General features: G+C 35.8%; 2 protein-coding genes across 35 annotated transcripts in view; both read right to left on the bottom strand.

Moving 5' to 3' along the window:
• Nucleotides 1-4,373, bottom strand: part of gramd4b (GRAM domain containing 4b) — a 65,726-nt gene extending 61,353 nt beyond the window's left edge. For 11 of the 34 annotated variants that reach the window (XM_087312167.1, XM_087312178.1, XM_087312162.1 and 8 more), the window contains exon 1: nt 3,856-4,010. Coding sequence is in view for 8 of the 34 variants with exons in the window: in XM_087312155.1 (XP_087168281.1) it covers nt 4,107-4,135 (29 nt within the window). In the remaining 26 variants the exon portion in view is untranslated. Of the gene's footprint in view, nt 1-3,618 lie in introns of all 34 variants that reach the window. The other 23 variants (XM_087312155.1, XM_087312156.1, XM_087312157.1 and 20 more) reach the window with 6 other exon arrangements.
• A 4,923-nt stretch (nt 4,374-9,296) lies between these two features.
• Nucleotides 9,297-17,555, bottom strand: part of celsr1b (cadherin EGF LAG seven-pass G-type receptor 1b) — a 112,617-nt gene continuing 104,358 nt past the window's right edge. The window contains exons 33-35 of the mRNA XM_087312112.1: nt 17,053-17,265; nt 14,928-15,198; nt 9,297-10,701 (exon numbers count right to left, since the gene is read on the bottom strand). Coding sequence (XP_087168238.1) covers nt 10,677-10,701; nt 14,928-15,198; nt 17,053-17,265 — 509 coding nt within the window. The 3' untranslated portion in view covers nt 9,297-10,676. The remainder of the gene's footprint in view (nt 10,702-14,927; nt 15,199-17,052; nt 17,266-17,555) is intronic.

Below are 17,555 nucleotides of genomic sequence, written 5' to 3'. Positions count from 1 at the left end.
GATTTTTTTATACATGTTTGGAAGCATCCAGAAAAGGCGAAAGTACCATTCTGATCAACAATACAATACATGCAACCTTCCTCTCTGTTGTAAACAACAACGGGTTCAGGTTCCCTAGTTTACGTTTGCCTAGACTGTGAATAAAAGGTAAAAATGTTTACTTTTATCTGTGCACATTTCTGACTGTCAAAATGCTGGTAGCCATCAACTTGGATATTCTGAAAAGACTAACAATCTCAATCTCAGCTAAAAATCTTCTTTAATGTTCTACTAAAGAAAATAAAAGTCAAATAAAGTACATCCTAAATGGCCTGAGGTTGAGTAAATTCACAGCAAATATTGACTTTTAGGTGAACTTCCTTATCAACCTGAAATAATGCTTTATTATAGAATAGAAACACATTATTGAAGAGCAGAGCAAATGTTATATAAGTGTTACCACATGAATGTTTGTACATCACATTGAGAAAACCTTGCCAGAATGTTAGTTGATATTCCAATAACATTGCCTCTGTTCGCTGGGAATGCACAGTTAACATTATGTATCACTCGAAGATATTTTGTTAAGGAAAATTCTTTACTCTATATACGTTTTAGAAAGATTTCTCATTTTAAATATTATACTTCAGATCTGTTTTATCAAAAGAACTATATCAAATCAACAGTGAGCAGTCTGATTTACACAACATACATTTAGTAACAAAAATTGGCCTTTAAAAAACTGCATGTCATTTCCGGCCACTAGAGGACAAGTTTTTTACAACAAACAAAGGAGTATTTTTATGATGCTTTGACTAATGCCGAGTTCAGACTGCATGATTTTCAAAGTAGTCGTGTCACAGATGTTTTCACACTGCATGACTATCTGGGCTAGCGTTTTGTCGCTGTTTTGTTTACACTGCAAGATGGATCAGGGGACAGAGACTTTCACCTTGCATGACTTTACCATAGGAAGAATCCCCAACAACGTCATCCAAACTACGTCTCACAGCCAAAAACACGTATTATATCTTTTGTTATGAACTACATAATGAGAAAGAAGCCTTTAATGGGGTAGAACATGTACATGTTTGCTCACCTGGGTTTAAAGGGAATTAGCCATTTCTCCTAAACGTTGATAATAAACTAATTTCTTTCTGTATTAAATGTCAAACAGACACAGTTGCTCCTGAGTCCTGTCTAACCTCCACTAGTTTTTCCTCCATTTCGTGGGTCCAAATAAACCGAAAAAGAGCGCTTTTAACTTCTCCCCCAGCCTCCCGCTGGCCTGCAGCAGGTATACACACACACACACACACACACACACACACACACACACAAGTGAAAGCTGCTCTCTCATTGGCTGTAGGCGATGGCTGATGTTATTTTCAGTCAAAACTCAATTCACACGTCATGATTTGAATCACCGACAGCTCCAGATATTTAGCATGCCAAATATCTCACAGGCATAGGCGACTCATCGGCGATTCTCTCAGATCGCGTCTTTGATAGTTCATACTGTGTGATTGTCACTCACGTGCACGAGCAGCGATTTGCCTGTGATTTCAGGCATTTGTCGGCGATTTCTCAAAACCTGTCGGCGAGCCGAAATCAGGGCTAAAATCACGCAGTGTGAACTAGGCATAAGAGTGAATCATGGGACTTGTGGTCTTCATTACATCCTAGAAACGATGCATAGATTAGCTAAAGTGTTAAAAACCTATAATCATGGTAGTTTGAGCAGAATTAGGGTAAAATTTGCCAAAGCTATTAAATGTATTTATTTTGCCACAGTTCGTCGCTTCCGGTTCTTCCACTTATGATCACTTGCAGAAGAAGTAGCACTGTTTATCTAAAAAATAATAAATAAATAAATATTGTGGATTTTGATTCCCCATGTTTTGGTAAATAAATATAAATAATATAAATAATAAAAATAAATAATATGTTGTGTGTAACAAAACACACAACATATTAAAGCAACTTTGGTGTTTTCCTGATTTCTATAAAGGGTGTGTGTGTGTGTGTGATGTCATTAGTATGGTGACACAGGATACGGTTGTAGCTAGAAGGGATTTAGCTGCAGCAGGAAGTTAACGAGAATTACTTTATTCTCATTCATTCATTCATTCATTTTCTTTTTCACTTAGTCCCTTGATTAATCAGGGGTCGCCACAGCAGAATAAACTGCCAATTTATCCAGCACGTTTTTACACAGTGGATGCTTTTCCAGCCGCAACCCATCACTGGGAAACACCCATACACTACGAACAATTTAGCTTACGCAGTTCACCTCTACCACATGTCTCTGGACTTGTGGGGTAAACCGGAGAACCCGGAGGAAATTGCTGGGAGAACATGTAAACTCCACATAGAAATGCCAACTGATCCAGCTGTGAGGCGACAGCACTACCCACTGCGTCCCCTGATAATTATTTATATTATTTATTACATTACTCATTTATTGTATTTTATTAATGTCTACCCTACTCCAACATCACAGTAATATAAAAACAGAAATTATGATCAATAAATATTTAATTCTGGACTTTACTACTGAATGTTAAGCGGCTTTGACTTAATTTACATTGCAAAAGCGCTATATAAACATGAATTTAATTGAATTTATTTTATTAATAAATTTACCTAACTCCAACCCCAAAATTTACCCAGTGTAAAAACATTAATTATTTTTGTACATAGCAACAAAAAATATGCTATACTGATGTAAGTACTGGCAGCTGTATCCCATATAGACTTTACCACAGGATCGTCTTTTTCAAAAGTTCAAACTGGTTTAGTGTCAGCATTTGAACATTCTTTTAAACATTTGGGATAATGTAAACACGTCAGTGAAATATGTTCTAGTGTGAGTGTTTTGTATGTTTATGTTTTATATCTTTATGTCTATTTGTTGTTGACGCTATGAGAGTATGGAGAGTTTTTTGTGTGGCACAGTTATAAAACGAGGACACTTGACTGCAAACCAAATTTACCTTCGGGTATAAATAAAGCAACCTAACTTTAATGAAACACTCTTTTATTGTGCCCTTAAACTGATATTTACTTTGAATTTTATTAACATAAACTGATATAAATATAATTCGTGACAGCTTTTTTTCCATATTGCACAGTCCTAAATGCAAGCCTAAATAAAATTGAGCTAACGTTTTAAAAACCAACTCTTTTAAACGTTTTATTAACATTACTGTATTTAAAATCTTGACTGGGAACGTTCCCCGTTTGATAGTAGCCTATAGCAGATACTGTACTATTAAAAATAAGATACTTATTTATATACTTCAACATACAAACGACCTTCTATTGTAAAGCAAATCCTAATTCTATATTAACACCCATGAGTTACATCATGGGTAAACACCATGACTACCACAACTATTTTATCCACACTGACGCCACCGGCCGACTCCCCTTTCACTCTCTCCGACTCTGGCAATCATTTGAGCGGCCAAGCCTTTTCTCTAAGCTCCCTTCGACCATACTCAGTGGCATTGTGTTAGACATCTCCATTTACACTCCCCAAACACCACCATCCCCCCATATTGTCACCCTCTGCAGCATATTATGTCACAGCAATGTTATGCACCTTCTACACATAGTAAAATGATAAAAACACACAAAAGCACGTTTTCCTCACGCGTTCAGAAGCTCCGGGGTTGTGCATCTTCATCACCTCGCCGTGCGGTTCAAGTTGGACCTCATCAATAAAACATCGAGGTCTGACAGAGTTGCACCATTAATAGATTGCCGATTAATGCCTTGACCTAAAAAGCCTTTCGAAACATCTTATAAATCGATCTACAAGAATGGCGGCGCGCGCGCGCGCGTGCTAAATATTTCAAACAATTCTCTTACCTATCCTTCACGCTATATCACAGTTGTCACATCAAACCACACAATATATCAATGAAAATTGCGAAATAAACGTATTTCCATAAAACCAGGAGCAATGTTGAAGGCACCTTCACCGCGATCCGCGCGCGCTCTGGTGAGTTTGTGGAACCGAATGCAACAATGTAACAAAAGCGTAATACATTGTAACGCGCCCCGCCCGCCCGCCAAAGAGATTAACATTGGGAAAAGGGGCTAGAAAGTTTACTACCTACCTAGCACGTAATTCGTAATTAAGTTTCATGAACAGGAAGGCATCAATATCCGAGCTCCTCCGTCGCCGACGCCACTACCACCACCACCACCTGCTACCAGCTTGAGGAGAAATCCAGCGTAAAATGCTTGAGTAGATACATTGATCCACCAATGCGACCCTCTGAGCTGTCAGATGTAATTTCCAGCGTTATTACGCACGAAAACCCGCGTGCAAACTGCAAACCATCATTAGTCGGTTTCACTTCGTTGTTGATATCCAGAGACTCACTCACTTCACAGCAGGAAATTTCGTCAATGACAGCGACAGAAGCTCTTAAAGGGGCCGATGATTGACAGTCGCCCAGACAAAAAACACACACTCAAGACTTCTGTCTTAAGCTAGTGAGCTTGAATGAATTCAATATTTCGATGAAATGTCTACAATAGAAGGCCTAGAGAGCCTCAACAAGTGAGGTGGTGGAGATTAATCCCATAACTCTTGTCAATCCATGATTAAAAGTTTATGCGTCATGAGGGTGAAAGCAAAACCGAGGGTGTATGTTTTATATGTGTGTGGACTTGTTTTGGCGTCAATTTTCACTTTGAGATTGGACTGATATGTAACAGGTCTGGTTTGACTCGTTTTAGGGTGTTTGCGCTGCAGTTACCTCAATTTATGACTGGGGATTGAGTCCACTAGGGGGTGCTAGAGGACCGATCAATGTTGTTTTTTAAACAATCACTTTCATCTAAAATTACAGGACAGGGCACACATAATAAAGATAATAATTTATTTTATTTTCACATTAATCTCTTTATTAATCTGGTGTAGCCACAGCGGAATGGACCGCCAACTTATCCAGCATATGTTTTACACAGCGGATGCCCTTCCAGCTGCACCCAACACTGGGAAAAGATAAACAATATATAAAATATTATAAAAATTAGAAATTCTAAATAAAAAAATTCTAAAACAGAAGAAATATAAACACAAACAAAAAAAAAAAATAAATAAATAAATGACACTTCCATCAATTTAATTTTGTCAATAAACTTCCTTGTCAGTCTTCTTCCTAAATTTAATTTTAACAACAGTATGACCAACATTCCATTTGAATAATCAAAAACAGTGGTTTTCATGTGGGTTGATAATAATATGTGATGACTAAAAATATATTGGCCTATAAATATAAACATGTTCAACACATGTTTGTTTTCCCAGTTTTCTAAAAAAAAAAAAAGTAAGTATATTTTTGGTTTATTTGTAAAATTTGTATTGAACAATATTCTAATTTTGGGGAAATTTTATATTTATAAATGCAAGTGTCTTAAAATAAAACTACTTAAGTTATTTATAATAAATATAGTGTTTTAGACCATTTTATAGCAAGTGTGTTATACTGTATATATTATAAAATGTACGATTCTTTGTTCCCAATACTGGGTTAGCTGGAAGGGGATCCGCTGTCTAAAACATGTGCTGGATAAGTTGGCGGTTTATTCCACTGTGGAAATGAATGAATGGATGTGTAAATGAATGTTACAACATAATGTAATATTAGATAGGCAACTGATAAACTAATAAGTACTGTAGTGTACTTTAGTTTAACCACAGTAAACTGGTGTTTTGTAGTATAATATAAAATAAAAAAAACACCACTGGGTAATATATGGAACCATCAGGACTCTTCCTAGGGCTGGCCGGCCATCTAAGCTGAGTGATCGGGGGAGAAGGGCCTTAGTCAGGGGGTGATAAATAACTTGATGGTCACTCAGTCTGAGCTCCAGCGTTCTTCTGTGGAGAGAGGAAAACCTTACAGAAGAACAACCATCTCTGCAGCAATCCACCAATCAGGCCTGTAAGGCAAGGCAAGGCAAGGCAAGTTTATTTATATAGCACATTTCATACACAGTGGCAATTCAAAGTGCTTTACATAAACAGGAATAAAAAGACAAGTTTAGGACATAAAATGCAGACAATAAAAATGATTAAAAACAGATAAAAACAATTTAAAATGTGTTAAAATAGGTTATAAAAGAATGAAAAAGAAAACGAAAAAACATAATAGTGCAATCTGTCGGACGTAGCACAGTGCTCATACAGTAAAGGCACAGCTAAACAGCTGTGTTTTCAGTCTTGATTTGAACATGCCTAATGTTGGAGCACATCTGATCATTTTTGGAAGCTGATTCCAGCAGCGAGGGGCATAGTGGCTGAAGGCAGATTCACCCTGCTTTAACTGAACTCTTGGAATTTCTAGTTTATATGATCCTAAAGATCTGAGTGATCTGTTGGGTTTGTATTCAGTGAGCATATCTGTAATGTATTGAGGTCCTAGGCCATTTAGTGATTTATAGACCAGTAATAATACTTTAAAATCTATTCTGAATGTAACTGGGAGCCAGTGTAGAAACCTGAGGACTGGTGTGATGTGCTCTGATTTCCTGCTTCTGGTCAGAATTCTGGCTGCAGCATTCTGGATGAGCTGCAACTGTCTAACTGTCTTTTTGGGAAGGCCAGCAATGCAGCAATGTACAGAGACAACCTGAATGAAAACCTGCTTCAGAGTGCTCTTGACCTCAGACTGGGGTGACGGTTCATCTTCAAGGAGGACAATGACCCAAAGCACACTGCCAAAATATCAATGGAGTGGCTTCACAGCAACAATTCTGTAAATGTCCTTGAGTCGCCCAGCCAGAGCCCAGACCTAAATCCTATTAAACATCTCTGGAGAGATCTGAAAATGGCTGTACACCGTCGCTTCCCATTCAACCTGATAAAGCTTGAGCAAAGAGGAATGGGCAAAAATTCCCAAAGACAGGTGTGCCAAGCTTGGGGCATCATATTCAAAAAGACTTGAGGCTGTAATTGATGCCAAAAAAGATACATGACCAACATGTTTTTTAATTAAATCTTTCAAATTCCTTTATTTACAATGTTCAAATGTACTATCAGTGCGAATAATAAGAATATAAATACCTTATTTTACATGCTGGTATCTAAGATAGCTTTGACAGGTAATGGAGGTATTTCATGAAACATTTCATCTGTGACATATGAAAACATTTGTTCACTTATTGATCAATGCATTCTAGCTATAAGAGAATACAGTTACTGATCTGACGTCACTTTCACATAGATTGACCTTTAACACAAGTCAAACCTAAAGAACGGGTCCCTGAATTCCTCAGTCTGCATATATTTACACAAGCAGTTTGGCAGAGCTATAAAACAGTCAGCAGGCACTTTAGGAAACTTGATTCTCTCCTTGTTATTGAGGGTACAATTACATGATGACGGAAGTACTAAAAACATAAAGAAGTTTTTCTTTCTTTTTTAAGTACAGACAACACTGTCAAAATCATCCCTGTTTATACAGATCTGCAAAAACAAAAAACATGCAAAAACAAAAAACATGTATGGCAGGCCAGTAGATGGCGATATTACTATAGTCTTGTAGTCCTCCATTGTTATTTCGGTTGTCAAGTACTCGTGTTTATTCTATGGGACTGTTGAATGCTTGATGCTAATTCTAAAGTGTACAATTATTTTCAGATAAACACAGTTAATGTCGTTCTTGGCAGATTTTGACCACTTTAAAGTTCAACATCACACCGCTGAATAATTTTAATTATTTTACTTATTTTGGATGAGATGCGTAGGAAAGTACGTCACACAGGGGCAGTCTGAGGACAAAAACCGTACATATGTCTTTAAATAAAATGTCCGAACAGTGGCTTGAGGTGTGGTAACCGTGGTATAAGTGGATTAATTGACTTTGAATTAGTTGGGAATAATGCACAGCTGCGGTGTAACGGCCACTCTGCTTTATGTCATAGCCAGATTACCACATTGTGCACTATTTTCTAATAATTCATTAGGCTTTCTTCAGGTATGCCTACTCCTTTCATATCTATAGATGAGGGATGCACCGAATGCTTTGCTGCTAAAAATTATCGACTGAAAATGCGGCTTCTGAGCGAAAGAGAAAAATCGCAGTGCTGACGAATCCTTAGCAGTGTTGGCGTGACGTTTATACGGAACTCAAGCCCCGCCCACAAGTTGCTCACTTAGACACGAGAAAATTGAAACCTGCGCCCTCGCCCACAAACACTGTAGAAAGAAAAAAGGAAGACAAACACTGTAGCAGTTCCTGGTTAAATCATTTCGGGAAGACGCTGTGCTCTAAAGTCTGAGGGAAAGTTAGTGTTATTTTTTCTACCCAAAGATGAGGCTGTGAAGAGTCAGTGGACGGTTGAAGTTTATTTTTGCAAAAATACCTCAGCATTATAACCCAAGCCTTGTGCTGTGTTCCTGTCATTTTTCTGACAAGTGCTTCAGCAAACTACACACAACAGGGCATTTGTCGGCTGTTTGTAAAAGGAAGGATCACAAAAGACTACTGATGGGGCTTTGTCAGAGCTTGGCAGGAAGTTTACAGTTCATGGATCAGTTTCATCCTCCATTTCACAAATGTAAGTATGTAAGTGCGATTAAAATGGTTGCCTCCTTGTTTTCTCTAGCTTGCAAATTATGTATTTAATTGTGTTCTGTTACTTGTAATCGCTCCACGTGGCTTGTACTGTATCTGGTTAAGTCTTTATATTCTCATATCGCGTCTAGAACACGTGAACACAATAGCAAATCAGCGCTGTTTTAAGAAAGCTATCGACATTGCCTTAAATGTTAGCGTGAAATTGCCAGTTTTTCTTTTAATTCAGTATCGTGACAAGTCTAATATAGTGAAAGAATCAGTTTATTAACTCGAATATGATAAATGGCATCTAAAACGTGTGTTTGGGAAAGAAAACATTAACTAACTAGTGCCATTTCCCTTAACTTGGCTACATTCCCCATTCATTCAGAATCGACCTTCGGGTCACCCGGAAGGCGGAGAAATGATAAATTTGTGTCACTTTATCTTCGCTGATAAGATATATAGCCAGTTACACAACATTCCTATGTAACTCCCAATTATACTTACAGGCTTCTTCCCACCGATTTCGCTTTTGAAAATGGCGGCCGCGTGAAATTTGTCTATTGGTTAGGTTTAGAGAAAGGGGATGGTGGGGATATCGTTCGGTTGATCATTACAGCCAGTGAGTTAGTCAACAGCAGCCTCTAGTGGATTTATGTAAGAAGAGCAGGTGCGAATGCCACTCATGAGAGAAATTTTGAGATTTGAAAAAAAAAAAGAGTACACAGTGGCCTCTGGTGGAGTCGTGAAAACAAAAACTTCAAAAAAAGGTAGCTCCAGGGATGTATTGAAAACTTTCTAATGAGATTGTACAAATTTAAACAAATTTTCCATGAAATCAAAAAGTTACGAATGACCTTGCATAATAGACATGCACATGATTACATATTTTCACAATATAATTATTCTAGTTCAAGCAGAGGCAATAACTGTTTCACTTTCAAAAACATGCATTTTCTGTCCTGTAAAGATCATTTAAAGAGTAAATGTACTTTGGGTAGGTGGAGCAAATGTAACAAAACATTGTTTGTCTATGTACAGCACTGGCGGAGACATTGAGGCATGCTGAGCATAGACTGGAAAATACTGTCAGAGGTAAAAAAAAAAAAAAAACTGCAAAAATACACGTCTGTTAAACCCAACGACAGAAATTATGTATGATGGACCAATAATTCATCTGAAACATGAGTGGGGTAAAGAAAATAGAGTTCGTTCAACACAAAATAAAAATTCTGTCATCATTTTACTCACTCCAAACATGTTCTTCCAAACCTAAATGACTTGTTCATCAGGTATTAAGACCCTCCATTGAAAGTCTATTAGCATCAAAGCATTCATAAAGTGATTCAACTACTGTAAATATCAAATATATATCAAGCTGTTTAACCCAAGAGACATGTACAGTAGATACATGATCATTTCATAAAATGGACAGAATAAATGTTGGTATTAATTTACATTTAAATGAGTTTTGGGTGAACAGGCTTTCAATAGAGGAGCAGAAATATCAACATTTCTAAAAAATATATCATAATATGACTTAACAGATGAACGAGTTTGAACAAGATAGGTTTGAGTGTATTGTGACAGATTTAAATTTTTGGGTAACGAACACTTTAGGCTACATCAAATTAAGCTACAATTGAATGCACAATATAAAAAACACAATATGAACACATTTAAAATAGTGCTGTAAAAAATACCATCGTAAACATAAATACTCAGTATTGGCATCACAATGAAATCCTAATTTAGAATTATACAAATAAACCTAATACACATCTAAAGTACAAAATGCATCTATAAACATTACTTACATGTCACAAGTCATTTGTTCGTGACCAATGAATTTTGCAATAAACTGTACAAATCAGTCTGTATCAAAATAACGCCAAATCCACAATGCCAGAAACACTATCTGTCCTCGACCAGTTCAATGTGGACTTGTGGTAGAACTTGGGAAGCTGGGATACCTTGCGTCCAGCCTCTATTTGTATTAAATGAATCTTTATAAATACTAAAAACAACTTCAGAGCAGGAGAATGATGGGCTTTTCTGGATCCGGCAACCGGTTCCCTAAAGCACTTTCAGTTTCTTCATCCTTCAGAAGAGTCAGATTGAAGTTTCATTGCTTCCACTAAAAAGAGAAAGATAAAGGTTTGAAATTCAGCACAAACTAGGACTGCCAATCAGTTAAAAAGTTAAGGACATTAACCCTGTAAAACATTACTTATTTAATGTGTTAAATGCAAAAAGCAGACATTATAGATTAAAGTAGCTTTAAAAACTCATGCTGACAAAATATTTCATACGTACCATATATTGACAAAATTAAGAAAGATTTTACAGTTTCAAAAACAGCTGTTATATTCACTTGTATATATACAGTTGAAGTCAGAATTATTAGCCCTCCCCGTTGAATTTTGTTTTTCTTTTTTTAAATATTTGCCAAATTATGTTTAACAGAGCAATGAAATTTTCACAGTATGTCTGATAATATTTTTTCTTCTGGAGAAAGTCAGCCAGAATAAAAGCAGTTTTTAATGAGGTCAAAATTATTAACCCCTTTAAGCTATATATTTTTCCGATAGTCTACAGAACAAACTATTATACAAGAACTTGTCTAATTACCCTAACCTGCCTAGTTAACCTAATTAACCTAGTTAAGCCTTTAAATGTCACCTTAAGCTGTATAAAAGTGTCTTAAAAAATATCTGGTCAATTATTATTTACTGTCATCATGACAAAGATAAAATAAATCAGTTATTAGAAATGAGTTAATGAAAATATTATGTTTAGAAATTTGATTTTGCTATTTTAAGGACGAAAAATCCACTTTGCGTCGCGTCGCATGGTCTAAGAGGGTTGAGCTTATTCTCCTAATGAGTTATAGGTGTGTTTGGGAATAAACCAATCAGAGTCTCATCTTCCATTCCCTTTAAGAGTCAGTTGTGCCGCGCCATAGCGCAATTGCTATTTACATGACGGACTTTGTAAGTGGAAAAACTGAACGCTTCAAGAGCGAGAAACATTTAAACAGAACATCTACAGCACAAGAATAAGAGATGATCCTCCTCATTATTTACTTTTACTTTCACTCTCGTGAATAGGGAAACGTGTTGTGCACACAGACATCCACTAGCCTATACATAATTAATTTCAGTTGTTATGAGCAAAGATTTGTTTCAAAACTAAATCTAAATTCAGTTCTAATTTCCAGCAATAAATGAACAATAATAACAAATTGTGGTCAAAAAACTGAGTTATATCCAAATACACATGCTGTGCCCCATATGGTCTAAAACCTGAAAGGTGGACAAATCTAAGCTTGTTTTTAATAAAACAAATATAAATATGCATATAATAAATGATACTGCTAATAATAATAACATTATACAAAAGCAAATTGTTATGAATAAACTGAAAAATCCACTGAGATGAGGATGGCATGAAAGTATGGTTTTTATATTTATGAAGGCTAGAAAATAATATTTGTTGTAATATTTTAATCCTTTAATTCTTTTTAATTTTTAAAGATATTTGCGTATTGCTGTATACCCTCTATGTATTAAGCAATGTGTAAGTGAGGCACAACTAACGCACTCTGCGCTGGACTATAGACCGGCTTTGACCTGATCTATTGAACCATCTATTCAAATTCCTCAAAATAGCAACGCGCCAGCAATGCAACTCAACACGCCTCCTTTTTTAGACCAGAATGCCTACGGGCGCACATATGAGCGCAAATACATTTGCTATTTAAACAGCGTGGCGCAAAACGTCAAAACAACTCTTGCGCCGAGCTGAAACTAGCAAACAACGATTGTGTCGCGTCTTGCGCCGAATGTATGATAGGGCCCTTTATTTCTATTTGCTATGTATATTGCAGAATATTAATGTTCTTCTTTGAATTGATTTATAAAGGACTCCTACATTTATGTACAGTTTTTAAAGGCAAATATATAATAAGTAACTGTAATTAAATTACCTAAAAATGATGAGTAATCCATTACTTAACCTTCCAGAAGAAAAGTTATTTAATTACAGTAACTAGATAATTTGTAACTAATTTCACCACACTGGTAGGGACAAATGGCCACAGTGGGGTTTTGAAAGTAGCAGTGTTGGTGTGGACAGGGCCAAAAACTGCAAGTAATATCATTTCCACTGAGCGGTAGAGTTTAGTACGGTACAGTTCGATATGCTTTTTGCCCGTTTCCACTGTTTAGTACTTTTTAGCACCTAAGTGTCTAATGCTGTGTTTCTCAACCCTGTTCTTGGAGGCACACCAATGAATAGGCATGGGACAATAACCGTTTTCAAGATGTACAGCAGTTTGGAAAAGTCAAGGTTTTAAAACCGCCAAAACTTTCTGTCATACCTAAAGTATCTCTAAGAGTTTTTGATTACATTTATTTAGGAAAACAGAATCTCCAGCACAAAAAAATATCCAAAGATGCTGTTAAATTGTAGAGAAATCAGTGTTATTGAAATTAATGGAGACAGCAGAAGTCAATGATTGATTTGAATTATTTAGCCGGACATGTTTACTGCTCCAAATTATTTTCAATGTTTCTCAAAATAAAATACATTGGCTTACTACTCAGCAGGTCCTGCATTTAAATTAGAAATTTTGACTTGACAGTTAGAAAAATATGTCTATACAGAATGAATGAAGCTCGGACGTACTACAGATGTCCTTTTGTCATCATCACATGACATATCCATGTCAGTTGTGTCGCTTCACTACCATTCATGAATTTTCTCATGGTGCATCACGGGATAGCGTAATGTCCATCGGATGCACACTTTAGAATCTTGCCGGTAGTAGTGGGTCATCCGGGAACTTCACGCATACTGATTTTCAAATTCTATAAATTCAGATATACTACTCGGCTCTCATACTGTTTTAGCCTACTATATAGTATGGATATATGCATGTGATTTCGGATGAAGCCATTGTGTTAAAAAATATTCAAAAAATAGTTCTTGCTTTTTTACACAAACATTTAAAAAAAATTATTTTAGAGCAGTAATCACAATGCAGTGATGTTTTTATCCAAGGTTATCATACCATTAGAATCTTATATCGGCCAATGCCTACCAATAGTACATATTTTGGACATCTCTCTTATCTGGGGTGCGTTTCCCAAACAACGATGTAACTCGCAGCTGAATCATAGTACGATGCATCATTTGGGAAAATTGAAGAGTTTTTCCCAAAACCCCTAGTTTCTCTGTCGCAGATCCATCACTTGAACCACGTTGGTTATAATGTAAAATGCCCATAATGATGCTCTAAACTGGGCGGAGTAACATATTCTATAGAGAAGAACCCCATCATTTCTTTGTGCAAATGATATTGTTTTACACAAACATGCATTTAAAATAAAATCCAATGTTAGTTTTGGTAAAACCATGCACTCGCTTTCCATATTAATTGAAATATATGTAAATAACACATGTAAATAGGGCCTGTGCAAACAGCTGAAACGATATAACTAGAGAAATCTCCACTGTGCTGCTGAGTGAGAGAGTGCTTCTCACTAAACAGCGCAGCAGCGATGACGTAAGCGTGCCGAGGCCTGTTTGTGGTGTGAGCGCGGGCCGTCGGGGGAGACGGGAGGGGGGACAAGCGTGCTTTGGGCCGGTTCAAGGCAACTGTACCTAGTGTGAGTACGGCCTTAGTTTGATCAGGTGTGTTTAATTAGGGTTGGAACTAAACTGTGCAGAGCTGCGGCCCTTTTGGAACTGAGTTTGACACCTGTGTTCTAAATGAATAGGGCATAGGGGGATAAGTGGGAATAGAACACAGTCAGGAACTATATTTCTAACTACAGCTCCAGAGGTGTAGTTTTAAGTACTCAAATTTGCGATGCAGTTTGCGAATGTTCATTGGAGCGATGGATTTGGAAAACGGCAAATCAATTAACTATGTTTGTAACAATGAAACTTGCAACCTTAGCTGGCTAACGATGGTTTTAGGAAACGCACCCCTGACCATTAACTTGAGGCTTTGAGTCTCTTCTAATGTTCTGATGAGTTGATTCAGGAGTGTTTGATTAGGAAGAAGTTGAAAATGTGTACTGTTGGTGTGCCTTCAGGAACAGGGTTGGGAATTACTGGTCTATTAAATAAGTTGATTCATTCAGGGTGACCCATACCAAATCTTTACTGTACTATACTGAACGGTACCGCTTAGTGGAAACAAAACATTAGAGCTACACTATAGCTTATAATGTTTAACATTAATATTCACATATTGATTGAAAAACAACTTTTATTTTTGCTTTCAAGGTGACTTAAAGTGTGTTAAACTGACAGCCCTAAAACAAATAAATTGAAATGATGCATTAAACTGACTCTGAATGGAAGTCGTCGTCCGCTAGGGTGACGGGACGGGTGGTCAGGTCCAGTGTGAGGCCGTTGAGGGCAGGTTTGGGTGGGACTGGAGGTGGTTTGATGATGATGCTGGGGGTCTCGGGTCCTGAGTGGAGACCCTCGTTTGACCCAGGTGACGGGGTCTTACGGGAGATCTGTGGTGGGTTGTAGTCACTGAGCTTCTCCCTCAAGAGGTTCTTCATGTTCTTGTCCGTCAGTGGAGGAGGATATGTGATCTTGTTCTTCAAAATGCCTAATAAAAGTGAAGCATATTATAATATAATAATACCAATAATAAATGAAAATAAATTATAATATAATATTTGTAAATACTACTACTAATAATACATAAAATAAAAATTTAATAATATAATATAATAAAGAACATTGATAGAATAACTTTTATATTATCTTAATTATGAATAAATAATAAATTATTAATATAATAAATACATAGTCATAAAATAAGCTTATTTGTTAACTACTTAAATTAAATGCTAAACTTGATTTATTAAAAGATACATAAATATATTAGTAAAACATTTTAGTAAATAACAGGTTAAACAAATTGAATAATTTTAACACAGAATAAATACATAAGATTGAAATATATTAAGAAAACAATCAACATGAAGGAAAGACGTTTATGAATAAATACAATAGATGCAAATGTCAACCTTGCCATAAAATATATTAAGTTTTCACTAAAATAGAGAAGCCATTTCTACTTTTTTTTTGTGAAAGAAAGTATTTTACAGTACTTTAAAAATACTCAGAAATGTAAAAATACTCAGAAACTATTATATTTAATTTACCAAAATCATACAAATGGCAATTTCACAGCTGTCACATCCATAACAGAAAAGTGTCACATTCATAACAGAGCTTTTCTCTCATAAATGCATAAATGTCAGTTAAAATAAAATCAATCATTTTGGTTTTATAGTGAGCCGACTTGTACCGGTTTGATTATCGTTGTTTCTTTCAGGTTGTGCAGTTTAATTCACAGAATTTCTACAAAGTATGTTGTAGACTGTAACTTTGCAACCTTTTTTGTCACATCCATAACACATTTTTATTTTCCTCATTTAAAATATAAAAAATGTTTACAGACTGATATTTTTCTGACCTCATAACTTTGTGGTTAGTTGTTTTGGAAAATATAAACATGTGTCAATATAATGTTAATGAATACTTTATAAGTGAATTTATGTTTTGAGTTTTTACTGCAAATGTCACATCCATAATGCTGGAACTGCTCAACACTATAAAGAGCAGAAGAATTTGATAATTTAATTATAAATAATTATGAAATATTTTTTAAATACGTTTTTTTTTATTACAATAAAAAAATTATACTTTTAATTAAAAAAAAAAATTAGGTCCTACCTCACTCCACCAGATGCTGAAAGACTTATTCATGCATTTGTCACTTCCAGGATTGACCATTGTAATGCACTCTTTGTTGGTTTACCTGCTAAATTAACCAAACGGCTACAGTACATTTAAAACTCAGCAGCACCCTGTAGACTAAAATCAGTGGGGGGGAGAGCTTTCTCTGTTGCTGCACCTAGGTTATGGAATGCTCTCCCTTATTCTGAAAGAAATGCTTCCACACTAAGAAGATGCTTAAAACTGATCTTTTAAAGACTGCATTTTTAGATTCTTGATTATTCTGTGCTCATATTTTAGACTTTTTTTAATGTATACTTGTATTTTATTGCATGTTTGATTTCTCTGTTGTTGTAGCGCTTTGGGTCTTAGAAAAGCGCATTATAAATAAAATGTTTTATTATTATTATTAATTAATAATATTTAAAAAAAAAGAAAATTACCGTTTTATTTCTTTATACAAGATATTAGATTCAAGCTTTTTACATATGAGTATATGACTGGTTATTATATAAAGTAAACAATTATTTTTATAGAATGATCACTTTATATAGATTTTTTTTGTTGTGTTGACATTTTAAATTCCTGCACATACATATTTAATTACAAATTAAAAGCTAGAATTTATTGTATTTTTATATTCTGTTTTAAAATAATCAAAAACAGAATCAAATGCAATGTTTGCATTTCAACAGTAGATCACGCTGTTGCTCACCTCTTCTGGGCAGCTGGTTGCTGTTTGGCTGACTAGGTGGACCTTCACTTTGAGATAGATCTCCATTGTGATTCAGTTTATTGCCTTGATGAAGCTCCACATTCACTTTCGTTTCCACCCGCAGTTTTTCTGGACGCACCATATCCTCACTTTCACTGGCTGTGGGCATCTCTTCTGGCCAGTACGGCTTTCCATGACCAGACACACCATCGACTGTTGAACAAAAATGAACACAGTTATCCAAGACAAAAGTTAATTTTAGATACACACTTTCCTGTACTACTATAGGCACTCTTGGTACACTCAAACCATGACTTTTGCTGCATGTTCAAACTGCTTATTTAAAATCAGTGTAAACAACACAATTCTTAAGATGTTTTTGGGACAATTGAATTGCTTTATGTTCAATCCACCTAAATTTGTAAAAGACGTGACGTTAACTTAATTGATTTATATTGGGAAACATGAATGAATTGTGTGGAAGCCAGCATTTTTTTTTTACA

The sequence above is a fragment of the Danio rerio genome, chromosome 25, assembly GCF_052040795.2.
Source record: "Danio rerio strain M-AB ecotype USA chromosome 25, GRCz13ab, whole genome shotgun sequence".
Classification (NCBI taxonomy): Eukaryota; Metazoa; Chordata; class Actinopteri; order Cypriniformes; family Danionidae; genus Danio; species Danio rerio.
The sequence above is the reverse complement of the archived record's forward strand: the minus strand, read 5'-3'. Positions and strand labels throughout refer to the sequence as shown.